Raw genomic sequence first — 17,138 nt, forward strand, 5'->3', positions numbered from 1 at the left:
AAGCAACTTTAAACTGGGGTGCTCAGAGCCTAGTCCAGTCAATTTATTAAAATCTGCCAGGGCAGCCATTTCACAGCCCCTTTGCACCCCTGCTGCCACACCAGCCTCATGAAGAACATTTTTCCTACACGCTCCTGGCATTTCCCTTGCTGACTCCTGCACTTTTTCTGGGCATCCCTGGACAGCCTGGCACTGTTGTCATGACCCCACAAGGAAACCGAAGACAGCACAAAGGTCTTCTCCTCCTTTTTCTTCCTCCCCCTACACCAGCTGCTGCAGCCCCAGTGCAGTGGCCCTTTGCTGGATCAGTGTGTCCCCACCTTTCTTGTACTGGGGAGCCCACAACTGGACCCAGCCCTGCTGATGTGTGTCACTGGTGCCAAGCAGAGGGGGAGGATGACTTCCCTCGACCTGCTGGTGATCCTCAGAGTGCAGTCCAGCACAGAGCTAATTAATAAATAATAAATTAATCCAGCACTGGCAGGGATGTAAAGGCAAGCAAACATAACCAGCCCAGCTGATCTCAGTGCACTCACAGTTTGAGAACTATAAAACAACCTGAGTCCCATTCGCTTTTAACACAGCTATCCTAAGCTGTTTAAGAAAATGGGGTTTTAATCACATAAATTGTGACAATTTTGAGCTGTCAAGCCTTTAAGCACCTTTAGAAATGTGGAGCCATGTGCTGGTTTAGCTTTTTTCAGAACTCTTTAGAAGAGGATCTCTGCAAAAGTCTGAAGCATCTGGTCTGAGGAGTGTCTGAGAACAAGGAATGCTCCTTGTCTCTTAGGAAATGCTGTCCAAGACACAGACACCTTGTTTTGAGTAGCACACAACCAGTTAACTTACTGTTCTTAGTACATGGGGTTACCCCATTTGCAAAGTAGCAGACTGCAGAAGTATTGCTTGTAAAAAGATAATAATACAGCAGAAATGCTAACCCCTACTTTTCCAGAAGTCCTGAAAGGGTTTTACTAAATAAAATCCTATCAAAGTTAATTAAATATAGTAAACTCCAAGAATGCAGTTGATTGCTGCCCGCTGTTTAGCACATTCTGAATAAAACTAATGTGGTAGTGAAGGGTGGGTGCCTGCATTAGATTCACTCTAAGAGAGCTAAATGCTGTGAAAGCAAGATAAGAAATGTCCTGTTTTGCAAAAAGCTGTGGAAAGAGAGGAGTTCTCAATTTAAACAGCAATCAAAATCAGCATACCCTTTCCAAGAGGCTGTCTCTCTTGCCTTAAGAACAAAAGACCACGAGCACCCAAGCCCAGTGCAATTCCTGCAAGGCTCCCAGAGCAGCAGGGTCATGACACTTTCTGTTAGCTCAAATATAGCATGGCCCCATTCCAAGCCTGTTCCTGAGGCAGAAATGTGACCTTATCAAAAGGATTTTGCTGACTCCTGGAAGATTTCTTTATTTAATATTCTGTTGTACCTTGCTAGGGCTTAAATAGTGCTGGCTGCTTAGATAAGTTGATTACAAAGTCCCAGGATGGCTTTGCTCTGCAGTCTAAATTGCTGCTATTCATGCAGCAGAGAGCCCTCCTCTGCCTGCTCCATCAGCAGAATGCTGCCAATATTTAAAGGCCATGTTTAAACCAATGTGGACTAGCAAGAAGAGCTTAAATGGATTTTAATTATTGTGAAGTTTTAACAGGAGGGGAGCATAAAAATCATACTTGAACTTCAAGTAGGGACGAACAAATATCCTTGAATAGATGTTCAGAGCTTTCTCTGAGTCCTTCAGAAACACTGACTCCTACTTTTCAATCTCCTGATGGTGTTTTAGAGAGAAGTAAGGAGTGGAAAAGACACCATTTCAATGAACCTTCAGCAGCACTTCTGATAGAGAAAGAGAAAAATCCTGTATGGGTCTGTACTGTTGTGTTCTTGTGCACAAGTCATTCTGAAACTACTTGTTCTGATTAAAGCCAACGATTTTAAGAGAAATTCTCATAAAGAAAACTGACAAGGTCCCCCTCTACTATTTAAAATTACTGAAAACAATCAATACATTGCAGGAAATGCACAGTCCAACAGAGGCATATGACCAATTCTACATTGTCACAGAAGATTTGCCAACAATTTTTTCTTCCATTTAAAGACTGAAAACTCACTGTGATCTGACAATCCAGCAAAATACTACTCCTCTCTTTCCCCTGTAACTCTGCTCCTTTCCCACAGCCACTAAACCCTCATGCAGACCAGGTTTGGTTTGTTGACCAGCACTGGGAAACTCTGTTCAGTAAGAAAGTTTTAAAATTGAAGCTTTTCTCAACCCTGCTCATTTCTGAGTTCCAGCAGTGTGTGAACAGCACACAGGCTGCTGAAGAGCTAAAATCTTCCCCAGGTATAAAGCTGCATACAGCAAGTGCCCTGAGCCAATTAGGCTTGTTCTGCCTTTCATATTCTTGCAGAAGAGCTCAAATATCCCCTTAATGGTCATTTGACTGGAAACAAATACAATTTATTTCCATCCAGTAAAGGTCACTCGCCCTCCCTACAAAAGGGCAGATAAATACCAATTAAAAAGCACAGCTGAAATTCCCTATGGGTTCTAGAGAACCTGTAACTCCTGAGTGACATCAATGAGTGCCCACCACCACATATCCCACGAATGTCTCCAACCACCTTTGGTGAAAACACCCAGAAAACTCCCACTAACGTGGACAAAGGATTTCTAAACAAAGCACAGGAGTGTGATTTCCATCCTCAGGCCTGTGTAGGTGCCCCTGAGGCGTCCATGGCCCTGCATAAGTCACACCTAATGGCCAGCACATCAGAAACCCACAACACTCTGTCAGTGAAAGAGAGAAGGAACAATCAGCACATGCCTCATCTGCACTTACTTCACTACCGCAGGTAAAGAATGGGCCAAGCCCAGAGGTACCGTGTATCTTCCTGAAATAACATGAGCAATGTCTTACTTTTTCTTGATCTGGAGAAAAACTTGATGCCCCCAGGAGAGGTAGACGGGTTAGAATTGGGGGAAGACTCTTTGGAGGAGGACCTGAAGATCCCACTGAAGCTCATTCGGCGTGGGGAGCGTGGGGGAGACTCCTGGTAGGGGAAGGGGAACACTGTTTTGGGTGAGCCAGGACTGTGTTTGGACCTCACAGGGGCAGAAACGGGGCTGGAAGGTCGGTTCTGGAGCCCTTTTGAGAAAAGGCCTTTGGAAGGACTGCCGGCTGAGTAGCTTTCGTCCACCTGAGGAGGAGAGAAGAAGGAAGAAAAAAAAGAAAAAAATGTCCATTAATTCAGTTCAGTTCAGGCCTCCAGGATCTCTGAACTTGTCTCAACAGAGCCAACTTCTGTTTGTTGGGGTGGCGGATTAGCCAGAGCTCACCTTCCCCAGCACCTCCCTCCACTGACACAGGTGTGTGTGTGCCACCTCTCTGGCCTCATGGTGCCCCTTGCTCCTAAAGACACCCTGAATCTCACAAAAACCTTTCAAGGTGTGCATACATTTTATTATCACACATATAATGCAGGAATTATCTACTGCTTTTATTTGTCACACATCCCTCTTCCTTCCCTGGACAAGTGAGAGGTGACTGGCAAGGAATTAATTTAAGGCAATGGATGATGGTGGTTAGAGGAAACATGGTGCCCCAAAGTCTTCCCCACGAATTTAAGCATCCACCCACAGCACTTAAATCTCCATCCCATGACGTGACTCAGCACAACACACAAGTCCCCAAGTGCCCAACAGGTCTCCATGACGCCAGCCACAGCCACAACTGTGGGATTGCAGCTCCTAGGCCAAAAATAGAGGAACCATTTTAAGAGTGATGACGCTCCTGCTAATTACCTGAGCTGGGATCTGACCTTTCTAACAGCTGTATCCCTTTTGGGACCTGTGCTGCCTTTCCAGTAGTGTAAATATCTGTGCGTAGCACAGCTCTGCACTGTGAGGGCTCCCCAATGAAGAGAACCCAGAAAAACAAACAGGAAAAAAAAGGAACTGAGATTAAATTCTCCTCCCCATACAATTAACAGAAGCTGACCCAAAATCTCTGTGGGATTTGCACGTGCCTGGGCTATATGAAGAGTTTATTTCCTTCTGGAAGCACACAGTAGTTCTGTGGGTATAAGGCTGCTGTTTTAGCTCGGGGCATTTCTCATGAATGAAGGGCTCTGTTCCTGGCAGAAGGCAGCAGTGGGTTTCAGGTCGCCAGGGAATGCTCAAGCCAAGGCCAAGGTGGATGTGCCCACAGCCTCTGCTCCTCTTTGCCCAATTACTCAACTCAGGAGGAGGAGCAGGCAGCAGCTCCTGCCTCTGAAGAGGCCTCCTGATGTGTGTCAGTCCAGTTTGGTAAGGGCAGTGCTGCCATGGGAGTCATTTTAGGGGAAAACAGCATCTTTCATTAGGAGGATTTAGCTGAAAGGAAACCTCCATAGGCAAATGTGCTCTCCTTTGGGTTTGTGTGTATGAGCCCAACTAAAAATGGCCAGCAAAGTTTAAAACCCATGCAAATGACTCCCTTTTCAAAATAATGTTTATTCATGGCTCCAAAACACTTGTAGAAACATGTACAAGCATCATAATGGCCAAATAGCTGCTCCCTCCATAACTCAGGGCCCCCCTTCTTGTAGTCCTTCTGTGTCCTGCACACACACTTTAGACCAGCTCCTCTTTCCACTTGGGATGGGACAGAGCTGGAGCAGGTCGTGATGTGTGGAACTGCAGAACAGCCTGCAGAGATTCCAGTCTCCCTTTTGGGAAGGTTTCTGACCTACAGAGCAATTGGCACCTTGTCTGGGAGATGGACACAAATAGTGTGGGTCACTAAGAGGAGCACAGACGTGTGCCAGCACAGCCCTGGTTAGATGATGAATTCTGCCCTGTGTTCCTCTGCACAGCACACAAATGTCAGACAAGAGACAGAACAACTCTTTTATAACTGCGTTCCTGTTTTTGTCAGTGTGGGCAAAAATGTCTCAAGCATATACCTGTCCTTTTACAGATGAATTAGGGGAGAAGCTGCCCTCAAGGGGAAGTTTTTAAAGAAGATAAATCAATTCTAACTGAAGCAATAGCAACTACCAAAAGCAACAACAGACTCTGGACAGTCTCCACAAGAGAAGAAAAAAGTAATGTTTCATGGTTAATGCAGTTGCCTGAGGCTCAGGTTTGCCTCCTAACTCTGTCACGGATTCTACCTGCAATCTTGAAAACTCATTCCAAATTACAAATCTATTCTGCCATGAGGACTGTATCTCCTTTATTCCCACTCTAAGTCCTCCAGCACTTAGACTGTCTCCCAGTGAGTATTTATCAGGAATAATAGGGCACAGTCCCCCAGCTGAGACCTGGAATAATAACCACACTATAGGAAATTCATAAACAAATTGCACTTTTGTTCATGGGTAAAACAATCCTAAAGTGATAGCTTTCTCATAAAGCTTATTAAATTTACTAAAATATCATCTGTAAATCATCTGAGACTACTTAAGCCTTGTTCTCCTCACAACTTACACAGTTCAAGGAATAACCAAGCAGCACAATGGCACCTCTTTCTGCATGGCAGTTTAAATAGGTCTGCTGCCAAATCTACTGTCTGAAAGTGAGCAGTGAGAACATTTTCTAGCTTATTTTAATCATGATGCAAATATGCCACTGCTACTGTAATTTAGGTGTGTTTCCAGGATGGTAAGTTCATGATATTTTTTTCTAAAGTGACAAGCCATGACATTTGTAAAGCCAAGGGTCTCGCTCTGGCACTACCCTTCATGCTTCATGTTATCTTTTTTTGCATGCTTGTTTGGTTAAAATGACACACTGATAGGAGACACTTCAAAACTACCGTGGTGTCCTTACACACTAAAGCAATTTTCGAGATGTAAAATGTCAAACAACAATTTGTCAAAAAGGTCAGTGTTCCCTTCTACATGGAAGCCAGACACAAAAGCAAATTGTTCTCAGATTCTGAGCATAAGCAGCAGGGTGTTTTTATTTATTGCAATCACAACCAGTTGCCTTCTCTCCATCATGCCAAGCAGATGAATTAATTAATTGTCAGAGCACCAGGGGCACACTGCTAAATACACATGTGCATGCTACCAAATTAAAGGAAATTACTACATTGAATTCTTCCCCAGCTTGTTAATTACACACAGGTTACACCCACCATCACGGTGGGTAAATACTTGTGATTTTGCTTGGGGAATTACAACAGGATTGCTTGCTTAGAATATCATTTGTGGTTAATGGATTGCAAGTTTTAAAAGATGATTAGGTGCTTCTGCAAGTAAAATCAGCAGCAACAGTCATCAGAGCATATCCAAAAGTCATAAGGCAATGTTCATTTTCATGCTTCAGCTGGAAATGCAGAAGAATCTTTGCTGTGGAATAAACCCCATCAGTCCATGCAGACTTGGTGTGACAACTCTGGCAGTGATGCTAGAGGCAGGTCACACAGCTAGATCATTCATCAGCCTGTTCTTCAGGCTTTTTGGACTCATTCCCTGAAGCTGTGATAGGCAGGTGGGCTGAAAACTCCCACATGTTCTTTGGCAAGATAACTATTCCCCCAGCCGAGCTGTAGTAGCAAAATAAAAGTATTACACCCTGGTTTCTCACATTAGTAAGCACTGTGAATCAATTTGTGCTGGTCAAGGAGGAGCTGTAAAAAGAGAATGGGCAGAAATACAAAACAGACCTAAAAAACAATATAAATGCACATGGGGATATGGTTCATTTTATCCCAAAAAGACAGTTGGCCTCTTGGAGATAAAAAAGCCAAACACACAGTGCAAGTACAATATTAATCCACGCACAAGTACGATTGAATTTAAAAAATTGAAGAATTCTTCTAAGTACTAAGACTGTTCACCTAATTTATAAAAAAACCAAACAACCAAAACCAAAAAACAAAACCGAAACAACATCCCCCCAGTCAACCAACTAACAACAAAACATTTCCTGTGCTGGCTTTGTGCAAAGCATAAATGGGATCTTTGAGCTCTCTGCCCAACCCTGGAGTCCTTATACCTTAAAAATGGTTATGCTGGAGAGAAATGTCAGCCCCTGACCTTATCCTGCAGAGAACAGAGGAGCTGGAATAGGGCTAAATTAGCAGCTGGTGATAGTGCCAGTGTAACCCTACCCTCAGCCCACAGCAGTGTGCTGCTCCCCAGGGAGGTGAAGCAACAGAGCAGAGCCCTGTTCTACATCAGATGTGCTGGTGCTAGTGCCCAACTGCATTTGTTCAAGGCTAAACTGGTTATCTCACACAGCGCTGATAAAAAAATCTAAACTGCTCTAAGTTGTTATCAGTTTTCACATTTCACTGCACAAAAGGATCCCCAGCTGGGGACCAGGGAGAGATTTTGCCCTGTTGTACACACAAAGTGATCACAGGCACGTGTTGAAATACATCCAGAACTATCCACTGCTGGAAACAAAGCAATGAAATGAGATGTGTCTTACAGTGTTTGGCATCTAGCAGACTCAGCATTCCATTTTTTGAAACAGAAAGTGATAGTGGGGGCACTTGCCCCAAGTCAAGCAGCTCTGGAAGATTTCACTATGAGGAATTAATGTTATGAAGGCTGCCCCTGTCATTTCACCTGGATGATGGAATCTTTCTCTCTTCCTAATCTCTTCTTCCTTTCTTCTAGCCTAGAGTTTGGCTCTGTAACAGGATTGTGGCCAAACCCTTCATCTCCAGGCCAAGAGAATATTCCCTGAACTCTTTTACTTGTTGCTCTGGTTAACATACATCAAGGGAATAACCCTATGCTGTTAAGAATTATCCATCCTGAAGGTCATCCAGGTCTTCCTGTACAAGATCCCTCCCTGCGATTAAAAAAACACCTTCCTTTGCATGTTTAACAAATCTGGTTACTGTGCTTCTATTCTTTGTCTCAGATTGACTGGCAAATACCCAAGAGTGACGCTGGGGAAACCCCACTGGTTGTGTCCCTCCATCCAGCACTCATCCTGTCAATACCAATCTTTTCCTTCATCTTTTTTCTTACCTGGCTTGCAATTCTTCATCTTATTTCACAAGAAATATTGAAGTGAACTATATTTGATCACTACCATATGATAATCCTCAGTGCAATGGGCTAAGATAGCAAACTATTCCTATTTCATCACAAACTAGTCCCTCGTCATCCTCACAGCACCCATCTCAGCCCTGCCACAGGCAGAAATGCTCTCAACATTGTGATTTTTGTTCCTTTGCTTTATGGTGGATATCTGATCCCTCTTTTTTCACCAGATAAAGTCCTCTTTAAGAAGAAATTTCTGGTCCCAACATAGAATTTAAGGAGCACTGAACTGCAGGGGAGAGAAGTGTCCTGCCAAAGCTATATGGCCAGAAAAATGAATGAGAATACCCTGACCATGGACAGGCAGAGACTGTGCTGGAAATCCAGGCACTGCCTGTGCCCCTGCCACAGCATCTCTTCACAGGCATCCCCTCTGCTCTCCTGCCAAGGAGATCCTTGACTGAGCACACAGCCTTCCCCAGAGGATGCTCTCTCGGAAAAACCTCTGGCTCTGGTTCACTTTGTGGTGAATTTAGTTTCATTTCTCAGAACAGGTTGAAAAAATACTCTGTCGAATACAAACGGGCTCAATCTGAATAGACTTTCAAAATGCTTCTGAATTTAGGTGAAAGTTATAAAATGCTCCTGAGCTCTGTTCCCTTTTTCTTCAACCCTGAACAGTGAGGACATTTATGGAGCACTACGGAGTTCTGTTTGCTTTTACAACAGTGAGTTATCTGCCCTTTATTTTGCCACTTCACTTGAAAATTTTTTGAAAGGCAAGTAACAGAAAAGGAATTACCTCCCACCATCCTTGACAGGGACAGTAAACACAATTAGAGACAATACACCAGATAGAAGTCTGCACTTGTTTCCTGCCCTTCCACTGAATCCCAGCAAAAAAGCCCTTTGATAAAGTTAATTGGATGATTCTCTCGTCCTGCTGGAACAAAAGAGCTCACAGAGACAGAAGAGCTGACTTCATTAGGCTGAAAGGTAATGAAGGACTTGCTCTCCCAGCGTTCACATTCACCACCACCGGTCCCCTTCGTTCTGCATGAGCTGTACCGATTGAGATGGCATCGTGTTTTACAGGGTCAGGGATGTCACTTCCCAAAACGAAAGTACAATGACACTTTCCCAGATTAGAACACAATGGGATGAGGCTGGCTGCTCTGGCAGGCTCTGGGAGCTCAGCCCTGCTGCACACGCAGTCAGGGGAAGGTTTCCAGCAGTGAGCAGGGCTGCTCAAAGACAGACAGCAGGCATTAGGAAAGGGAAGAGCAGGGCTGGCTCCCTGTCCAATTCCTAACCCTTAAGGTCATTTATTTTAAAGCAGTGGATGGGGAGGAGCCGTGCATATCACAGTGCACTGGTTGTCAGACTTCCCTTGCCCTGAGGCTCCCTGCATCCACTGCAGGTGCCCCATTCCAAGGCTGTGGCATTATCCAGGATTTGCTCCCCATCTTCATCACTCATAAAAAATGGACAATTAAACAACTGTGAAAAAAAATCTAAAGGAGATTTATTTGCCAGTGAATGAGGAAGGAGGGGTTGAAAATGTTTTGGGTTTTTTTTTTTTTCTTTTCCTCCCTTACCCAGGGGTCGCTTGTGTCATTCCCATGAGTAACGGGACAAAACAAAAACAGTGGCAAGACAAAACACTCCTTGGAATCCTTCACTATTGGAGTCACTCCCCCAATAGTCTGATTGTATTTCACCAACACTTCCCTCCTGCATTGCTGATTGCAGAACAGTGAGTTAGTGCCAAAGGCAGTCAGAACAAAACCTCTACTTTCGCTCTATTCCTTTATTTGTAGGTTGTACATTTGCTCATTGAACCCAAACTAATCCTTTAACCACTGAGTCACATCCAGAACCCACAAACAGCTGATTGCCTGCAGCTGTTCTCAAAATCCAACCCAGGCTCTGTGAAAGACTTCCCAAGAGGTCTGCATTAGATGCTCCTAGGTGTAACTGATCACAGGTTGGCCAAATGGAGTTGGGCTGTTCTTCTGCAAATTGTGCTTTAAGTGAGTTACATCATTCTTCATCAGTCTCTCGCTCAGAATTTACCACTCTCAGTTTGCCACTCTCTCCCCTCTCATTTTTGTATGAACCACAAACTGTACCAGTAATGAGTCTATCTTTCAAACCACTGATAAGGTATGATATAGTACAGCAATAGAATGTTTTGTCTGCCTAGAAACAAAATTTTCCACTGTCGAGTCTCCATTTATTTTTGCAGCCAGGTTTTTATTCATTTACTAGGTTCCATGTTTATTCAGTCACATTCCAGTTCCTTAAATCAAAATGACTTGTTTTACTTTTCTATATATGTGACACCAACGCTATGACATTTCTCAACCAAATTTATAATTCATTTCAACTCCCACCTTTGCTCAATAAGAACCATTTACAATTAATTTCAATCCAAATGAGTCTATTATAACAGCCTCATTAACTAGCCAACATTAGCTATTTCATTGTTTTGCTCAGGACTAATGTTTGACAAACCTGTACATTATCCTAATTGCAAACATCATAAATATTAACACAGTAATTGCCTTTTTTGCAGTCTTTTGAAACTTCATCTCTGCTCCATGATTTATTCACAATCAACACTTGGCAGAGAAAGCTCTGCCACTTCATTCAAGAGTGTTTCATCAGAGTTGTTTGGATTTAATTTTAAAATATCTTACTTTAACAGCTTATGCTTTAAAGACACTTCAGCTATTAATAGGATAGAGCCACCTTTGTTATCTAAGATAAACATCTCACCAGCTTTCTCCCCACATAGAGAAAAGGATTTTTAATGAACACTTCTTTTCCAAGCCTTTGTCTATATTTTTGTGACAATTCTGTTATTTCCATAAAGAAATGGATCAATATTATTCTTCAAGCATCTTTTCTCCCACCTCCTCCCTCCTCCATCTATAATTTGCTAGCTGACTCCTCAAAAACAAGTTTCCTGTGTAATTTTTTTTTTCTTTTTGATCATTCACAATCCTAGGCTTTAAGCTGAAGCTAATGGCTGTCCTGCAATTCCTGTAATTTCCACACCTTATCCTTTAACCTACATTTGAGATGGAAGATCTATAAACGTTCAAGGTGTTAAGACCCGTAAAATTGATAGAGCCATTCGGGTGCAGAGGGGCACTCATCCCTGACTGCTGCCCTGCCACACTGTACCAGAATTATTTTCTGAATGATGCTCCCAACCACTCGTCATTTTCCAGGTCTCTAAACTGCCCCTCTTCCACTGTGTTTTCCCAGGAAATGCAGTAAATCTGATGGCTTTTCAGCTCCCAGACTATAGACTTTGTTCTTGACTATATTTCTGTCCCTAATGATCCTCTAAGGTCTCTGTGCAGGAAGGATTTAAAGCATTTCTGGAGAGCCCCACCTTTGTGCATGGGGCAGTCAGCAATACCAGTTGCTTTAGACAAACCCACCCACACAAGTTTTAAGACATTTTGTCTGGCAGTAAGAAGGGCAAAATTATCTGTCCCAGGCACCATTCTCCATCACACCCTGCCAAACATTTCTACACAAGATCCTTCAGGGTATTATATTCTCCATCTTCAAAAGAGGAGGGTGAAAACTATCCCTATCCTCTTCCTGCCATTAGTCATCAAGGAAAGCAGAATACATCATTTATAATAGTAGACATATTAATGAGAAGTGATTAAGGCTGAACTTCAGGAAATGTGTGTCACTTACCACTGCTGCCAAAAAATTCCTACGTGAACCTGAACAAATAATTCTAGACTTGAATTTCCTAGCTGTGTAACGAGGATTGTTGTCACAGGACAATGATTGAGAGACACTCGCATGGTAAACTGCTGAGAGTTCCTGTGAAAAATGTTAATTCAGTTTCTAAAAGCCTTTCAAAAAGAACAGAGAATTAAATTAATGGCAGATCGGGAAGATGGGTTGTGAACTACTCTTGATCTATATCCCAGGTGACAGAAGCCTTAAGTGCAGGAAGAGAAACCCACCCCTGATGGATTGCCTGTCTCCAGCATGATGTGTGAATGGAAAAAGCCAAGCTACTGATGAAAAACTGACCTTTAATAGACAAAAGTTACACACCATACAGCGATTTCAAACTTGAACTAAGAAGAGTTCTCCCTGAAGAGTAACTTGGGCACTTTTTTATGTATCAGAGACTGGTAATGTTTTAGTTAGAACTAAATAAATTCTGTACTCTGATGCTACTCATCATTCACTACCAGCAAAAATCTCATACTTCTCATTGAGGAAGATGACCTATTGATTATATGTGTGGCCATGGATTGTAAAAGATGATCTGGTTTTTATCAGAAGTGGGGAACTGCCAGCTCTCTTCTTACCACTTTGTTGCATGTGTTGAACAGAGCTCTAAGTACAATAGTAGAAAAAAACCTCAGGGTCTTACACACTCAGTCAAAAAGGCCAATTAAAAATACAACTTCACATATTAAGCCCCAGCTCTGTGGTTATTCCAAAGTCAGTTGCATTTCCATAAGCAGAATTTGCCCCAGCACTTAGCAATGCTACAAAAAAAGAGGCAACTATTGAAATGTCCATCCACTTTTCCCAAGACGTGAACTCATCAAAGGCCAGGTGGTGATCTAAGGTTGGACTCAATAATCTCAGAGGTCTTTTCCAACCTAAATGATTCTGTGCATTTGTGCAAAAAGAGTCCTGAGACCAGTTAGAAGAAAATGACAGGACTCAGGAATGGTAGAGTGGAAGTCATTCAATGATATCATGTAATTCTGCACATCAGTGCAATTAGCCTTGGCACATTATTTCCTCATGACTGAGATTCATGCAACTTTCTCACCTTTCTTTCTGAAAAGAAGGTGATAAGTGGAAAAAATTTAGCCAGAAAATCCTGTCTTCTTCCGGCATGACTATCCCTTCCAAAATCATCACATTGTTCACTTTATTCAAACCCTTCAAAGAGGCACCTTTGGGTAGCACTTTCTGGCATCTACAGGAGTCCCCCAGCATCAGCAATTCCCACCTCAGTCTAAAAGGTCCAACACAGAAAAGAACAAGGCCACTTTTATGAACTTATTCAATTGCTGATGGATTGAAGAAATTCTTAAAACATCTGTCCTTAGCTGTGAGGCACAAAGGAATAGAAACTCATGCTGTCAACAGAGCTAAGTTATTATTGCTCTAGATGCAGATCACCCTCACTGAGAAGTACTTATTACTTTGTCTGCCTTAAACTAAACCTACAGACTCTCTGCCCTGTGGCTTGTAGCAGGTTTAATGGTCATGGAGGTCCACATGTAAATACTGTGACAGGTGAAAGTGGTCTGCAGAGTGGCTGAAGATCAGCTCTTGGGGGTGTCTATGGGTCGGAGGAGAGTCCCTCTTTGCCAAGCCCAGAATGTGGCTGGTGGGAGGCTTCCATTTAGCAGACAATCTTGTACTTCAGTGCTTTGTGAAAATGAGGGGGCCAGGACCTGAAGATGACAGATCCCACCCACCATTTTTATTGCTTTGAAGATTGTGTAGGTGCAGTATAACCATCCCCAACGTCACCCATTGAATGTGCTGCCCTGATCCTTTTTAAAACAAGACAACTCTGTGACTACACTGGCTTAATTTAATAGCATCAGAAAAACAAATCAATGCCTCCACGAGGATAACCTTGAGTTAATCCCACACTGAGAAGGAACCTTTCTACTTTGTTCAGAGGAAGATTCTACCACTGTGGCTTCAGCAAATGAAGGCAGTTCATCTTCCCAGTGCCAAGGACAGAGAGATCAAGGACAATGAACAGTTAAACCCTCCATAGAGAGAGAGCAGCCATCAGGAGGCAATTCCAGGAAAACCTACTAACAACCACAGATTCCTCTTTGGGCAGTGTATATTTCTGCAGCAACACCTCAGATCTTGTAAGGTTAAAATATTCCTGAGCAGCTTTGCAACATCACCTCACTGATCTACAGCTGTGTTACACACAACACCTGCAGTATTTACAACAACACCACCAGCAGCTTGCAGGTTATTTACAGGTTATACTGCACAGGCACTGTCATGGGGAGGTCTGCAAAAGGCACTGGATTTGTCTTAGTGCAAATTTGTCTTACTCTCAACAGGTTAATGGTATGGCAGGGAAGATGAAAAGCCCAGGCTTTTTCAAGCCTAACAAACTGTGTGCACCACAAGGGATCCAAGCACTGCAAAGAAGGGGAAGCTTTGGATCTATCCTACCTTGCGAGAAGCATTTTTGTCTGTGCTCTCCACATCACCGTCCAGGAATGGCATGGCAAACGAGCTGAGATCCTGCCAGGACAGAGAATAGAAGAAAAACTGATGTCTTTTATTAATGCTTCCTTCCTCCCATCAGAGCATCCCATGACTGAAGCCCACAGATCTATTTCCAGACTGCCCACTGCTTCACCCATAGCAATTGCTGGCAAGCAGCAACACGGGCTCTGATGGTTCTCCTTGGCTGTGGAACAATGCCAGATGTAAGTCACAAGTGAACAGGGAACCCTCAGCAGCACTTGCACCACATCACCGTCAAAAACCACCTGCACAGCCAAAGCCAAAAGCCATGTGTTAAAACTTTCAAGGGGAGGTACCGAAATCCCACAGAAAATTTGGTAGGGAATTACAGTTTAAAAACATCCACTTGCTCAGCAAATGCCTATCTTGCCTTTAGTGGGATGCATGATCTTAAAGAGTATTTATGGCAATAAACACCACCTTAATGAAAATATATCAACATTCTGAGAAATATGTAACTGCTAAAAAAAAGACAGAGAAAACCGAGATGGTGCTCAGGGAGGAAATAATCAATTCACTTGCACAAATGGGAGAGGAGCACCCAATTCTGCAGGACTGAAGACAATAAAGCCATAAGAAAAGCACACATGCTCATTTTTAACTAACAAAAACAAACTGCAATTACATTCCACCTCCTGCCGTCTGTTCTGTTTATGATACTTCATGTTCCAGCCACAGGGTTTTTAGAGCTCCTTTCTACATGCATAAGGAAATTATGTTAGTGTCAAGTTTAGCATCTGTCTGATCAGAAAAGTACATAATGAGCAATTCCATGACCAGAAGTATGAGGCTGCCTGAAGCTATGTGCTGAAGAATTGAGTCTTGGGTCCTAAATGGTGTTCTAAATGTCAGGAATGCCTCCCCAGCACAGAACCTCCCAGATGCAAGGCATCACCCTTTCCATGCAATGATTCAGTGCTTCTCAACCACCACATCTGCATCCATTTAGAAGAGTTCAAAATATAAACAAATAGCAATTTCACGTAAACTTAATTTGTGATCAAACAGAGCTTAATTAAAAATTAGCACCATCCACGATGTCTGCAGGGCTTGCTTGTCTTCAGAATTCAGAGCAGCCACAGGTCTAATCACATCACTTTGTGTAATCATACTGAAGTCAAAATATGTTCAAAAATTGTGTACAACTCAGGCATAATTCTTACAAGTGTTTGAAAATATTCTGGTTACATAACGAGCAACAAAAATAAGGAACAAAATATTGAATTACTGGAACTAAAACACATGGGAGTAATTCATGCCAAGTTGAAAAGGGAAAAAAAAAAAAAAAAAAAAAAAAAAAAGCAGCAGCCAGGCTTGGCCAAGCTGGCCCCAAATCATTAGGCCCCAAACAAATATATTCCTGACAAATTCATCTGCTCCCGGCCCTAGCTATGCACATTCAGTGGGAATGATCTACAAAGCTCTGCTGTGTAACATCTCCCTCTTGTCTGGGCATCTGTGTTTCACATCACCTTTGTTTGCAAATAAAGCTATAGGGAAACATCTCAAAACCAAAGGAAGAGATTAAAATTAAAATTAAAATTAAGATTAAGATTAAATTTACTTACTCCATATAAAAATCCTTTAGCCGTAAATGGCATTTATAAACACCATCAATATATAGATTATCACCATTATTATTACTTCAAATGCTACTGCGGGACATAATTGAAGAATCTCTGTGAAGATATTTAAGAGCCTAATGAAAGTTATACAAAAACATATCCCCTTGTGTTTAATTCAGCCAAAGGATTCACCAACATTTTCCTCTACCCATCCTCAGTCGTGCAGAAGCTGGAATCTGACGTGTGCTAAGTAATTTTCCATGGAATAAATCAAGAAAATAACTGCTTTTGAGCTCCACATATTAGTATCTCTATATTACTCCCTAGTGTAACTTCCAGGGAGGAAAGCAGCTGTTTAGGAAGGCTGGAGACTGGATGGCAGAAACTGGGTTGAAGGGTACACATATCTACTGATCAGAGTTGAAAAAGCTGTTCAGAAAATCTAGAACTGCCAGGAATGAAAACAAAATGTCCTATTTGAGCAGAAACCTTCAAAACCAGGAGAGGGTAGATAGATATGACTATCTTTCTAGGAGCTAAATTTCAGTTCTTATTTACAATTCCAAATTTAAAGCCACATATGTATTAAATTCTGAAGTCTAACAGTATCATGAAACCCAGATGACAACTCTATTCTGATTTGTAACTCTCAGATACCGTGGAGGTATTGTGGCTTCATCTGTCTTTACATCCAGAACAAATCTCTATCTGTCAGCCAAAATAACTGGAGCTGCAGCTTTCTGGGCAGCATGAGACCTGTTTTTTTTTTTGTTAATACAGCACTGCTGAACATTTCAAAGTGGGTAATAATTGTACTTTTAGTCCTGTTAAAAAGTCTATGATTGTAACTACTACCTAACAATTTTTTAATCTTTCATGGGGCTCTATATACGAAGGCATCCACTCACAGAAGGGAAAAAAACCCACATATATCAAATACCAGGCTACAAATGCTGCTCTTTCAATTCCAGTCTGTTGGTTAAGCAAGGAAATTTTAGGTGGTTATTTCCCTTTCATGAATATTTCTGCAGAATACAGAGAGATGACAATTTCTGTTTTGTATTCCTCTTCATCCCGAAATATGTCAGGATGCAGTTGATGATACAGTAACTCTTAAAAAAAAAAATTTAAAAAACCCAAAATAAAGCCCCCCAACAAAAACATCAAAAACCCAAACTGCTCCAAAAGTATTGCAAAATACCACAGAACTCTTGACAGACCAATGGTGCAGCCCTTGCCCTTGTCCCAGATGTGACTGCTCTGATCTGATGCCA

General features: G+C 42.3%; 1 protein-coding gene across 2 annotated transcripts in view; it reads right to left on the reverse strand.

Annotated features, from left to right (window-relative positions):
* PRKAG2 (protein kinase AMP-activated non-catalytic subunit gamma 2) overlaps nucleotides 1-17,138 on the reverse strand; it is a 213,301-nt gene that overhangs the window by 130,513 nt on the left and 65,650 nt on the right. For both annotated transcript variants that reach the window (XM_066314255.1, XM_066314256.1), the window contains exons 2-3: nucleotides 14,222-14,293; nucleotides 2,932-3,211 (exon numbers count right to left, since the gene is read on the reverse strand). In XM_066314255.1, the coding sequence (XP_066170352.1) occupies nucleotides 2,932-3,211; nucleotides 14,222-14,293 (352 nt within the window). The remainder of the gene's footprint in view (nucleotides 1-2,931; nucleotides 3,212-14,221; nucleotides 14,294-17,138) is intronic.

This window comes from Sylvia atricapilla, chromosome 1 (genome assembly GCF_009819655.1).
Source record: "Sylvia atricapilla isolate bSylAtr1 chromosome 1, bSylAtr1.pri, whole genome shotgun sequence".
Taxonomy (NCBI): domain Eukaryota; kingdom Metazoa; phylum Chordata; class Aves; order Passeriformes; family Sylviidae; genus Sylvia; species Sylvia atricapilla.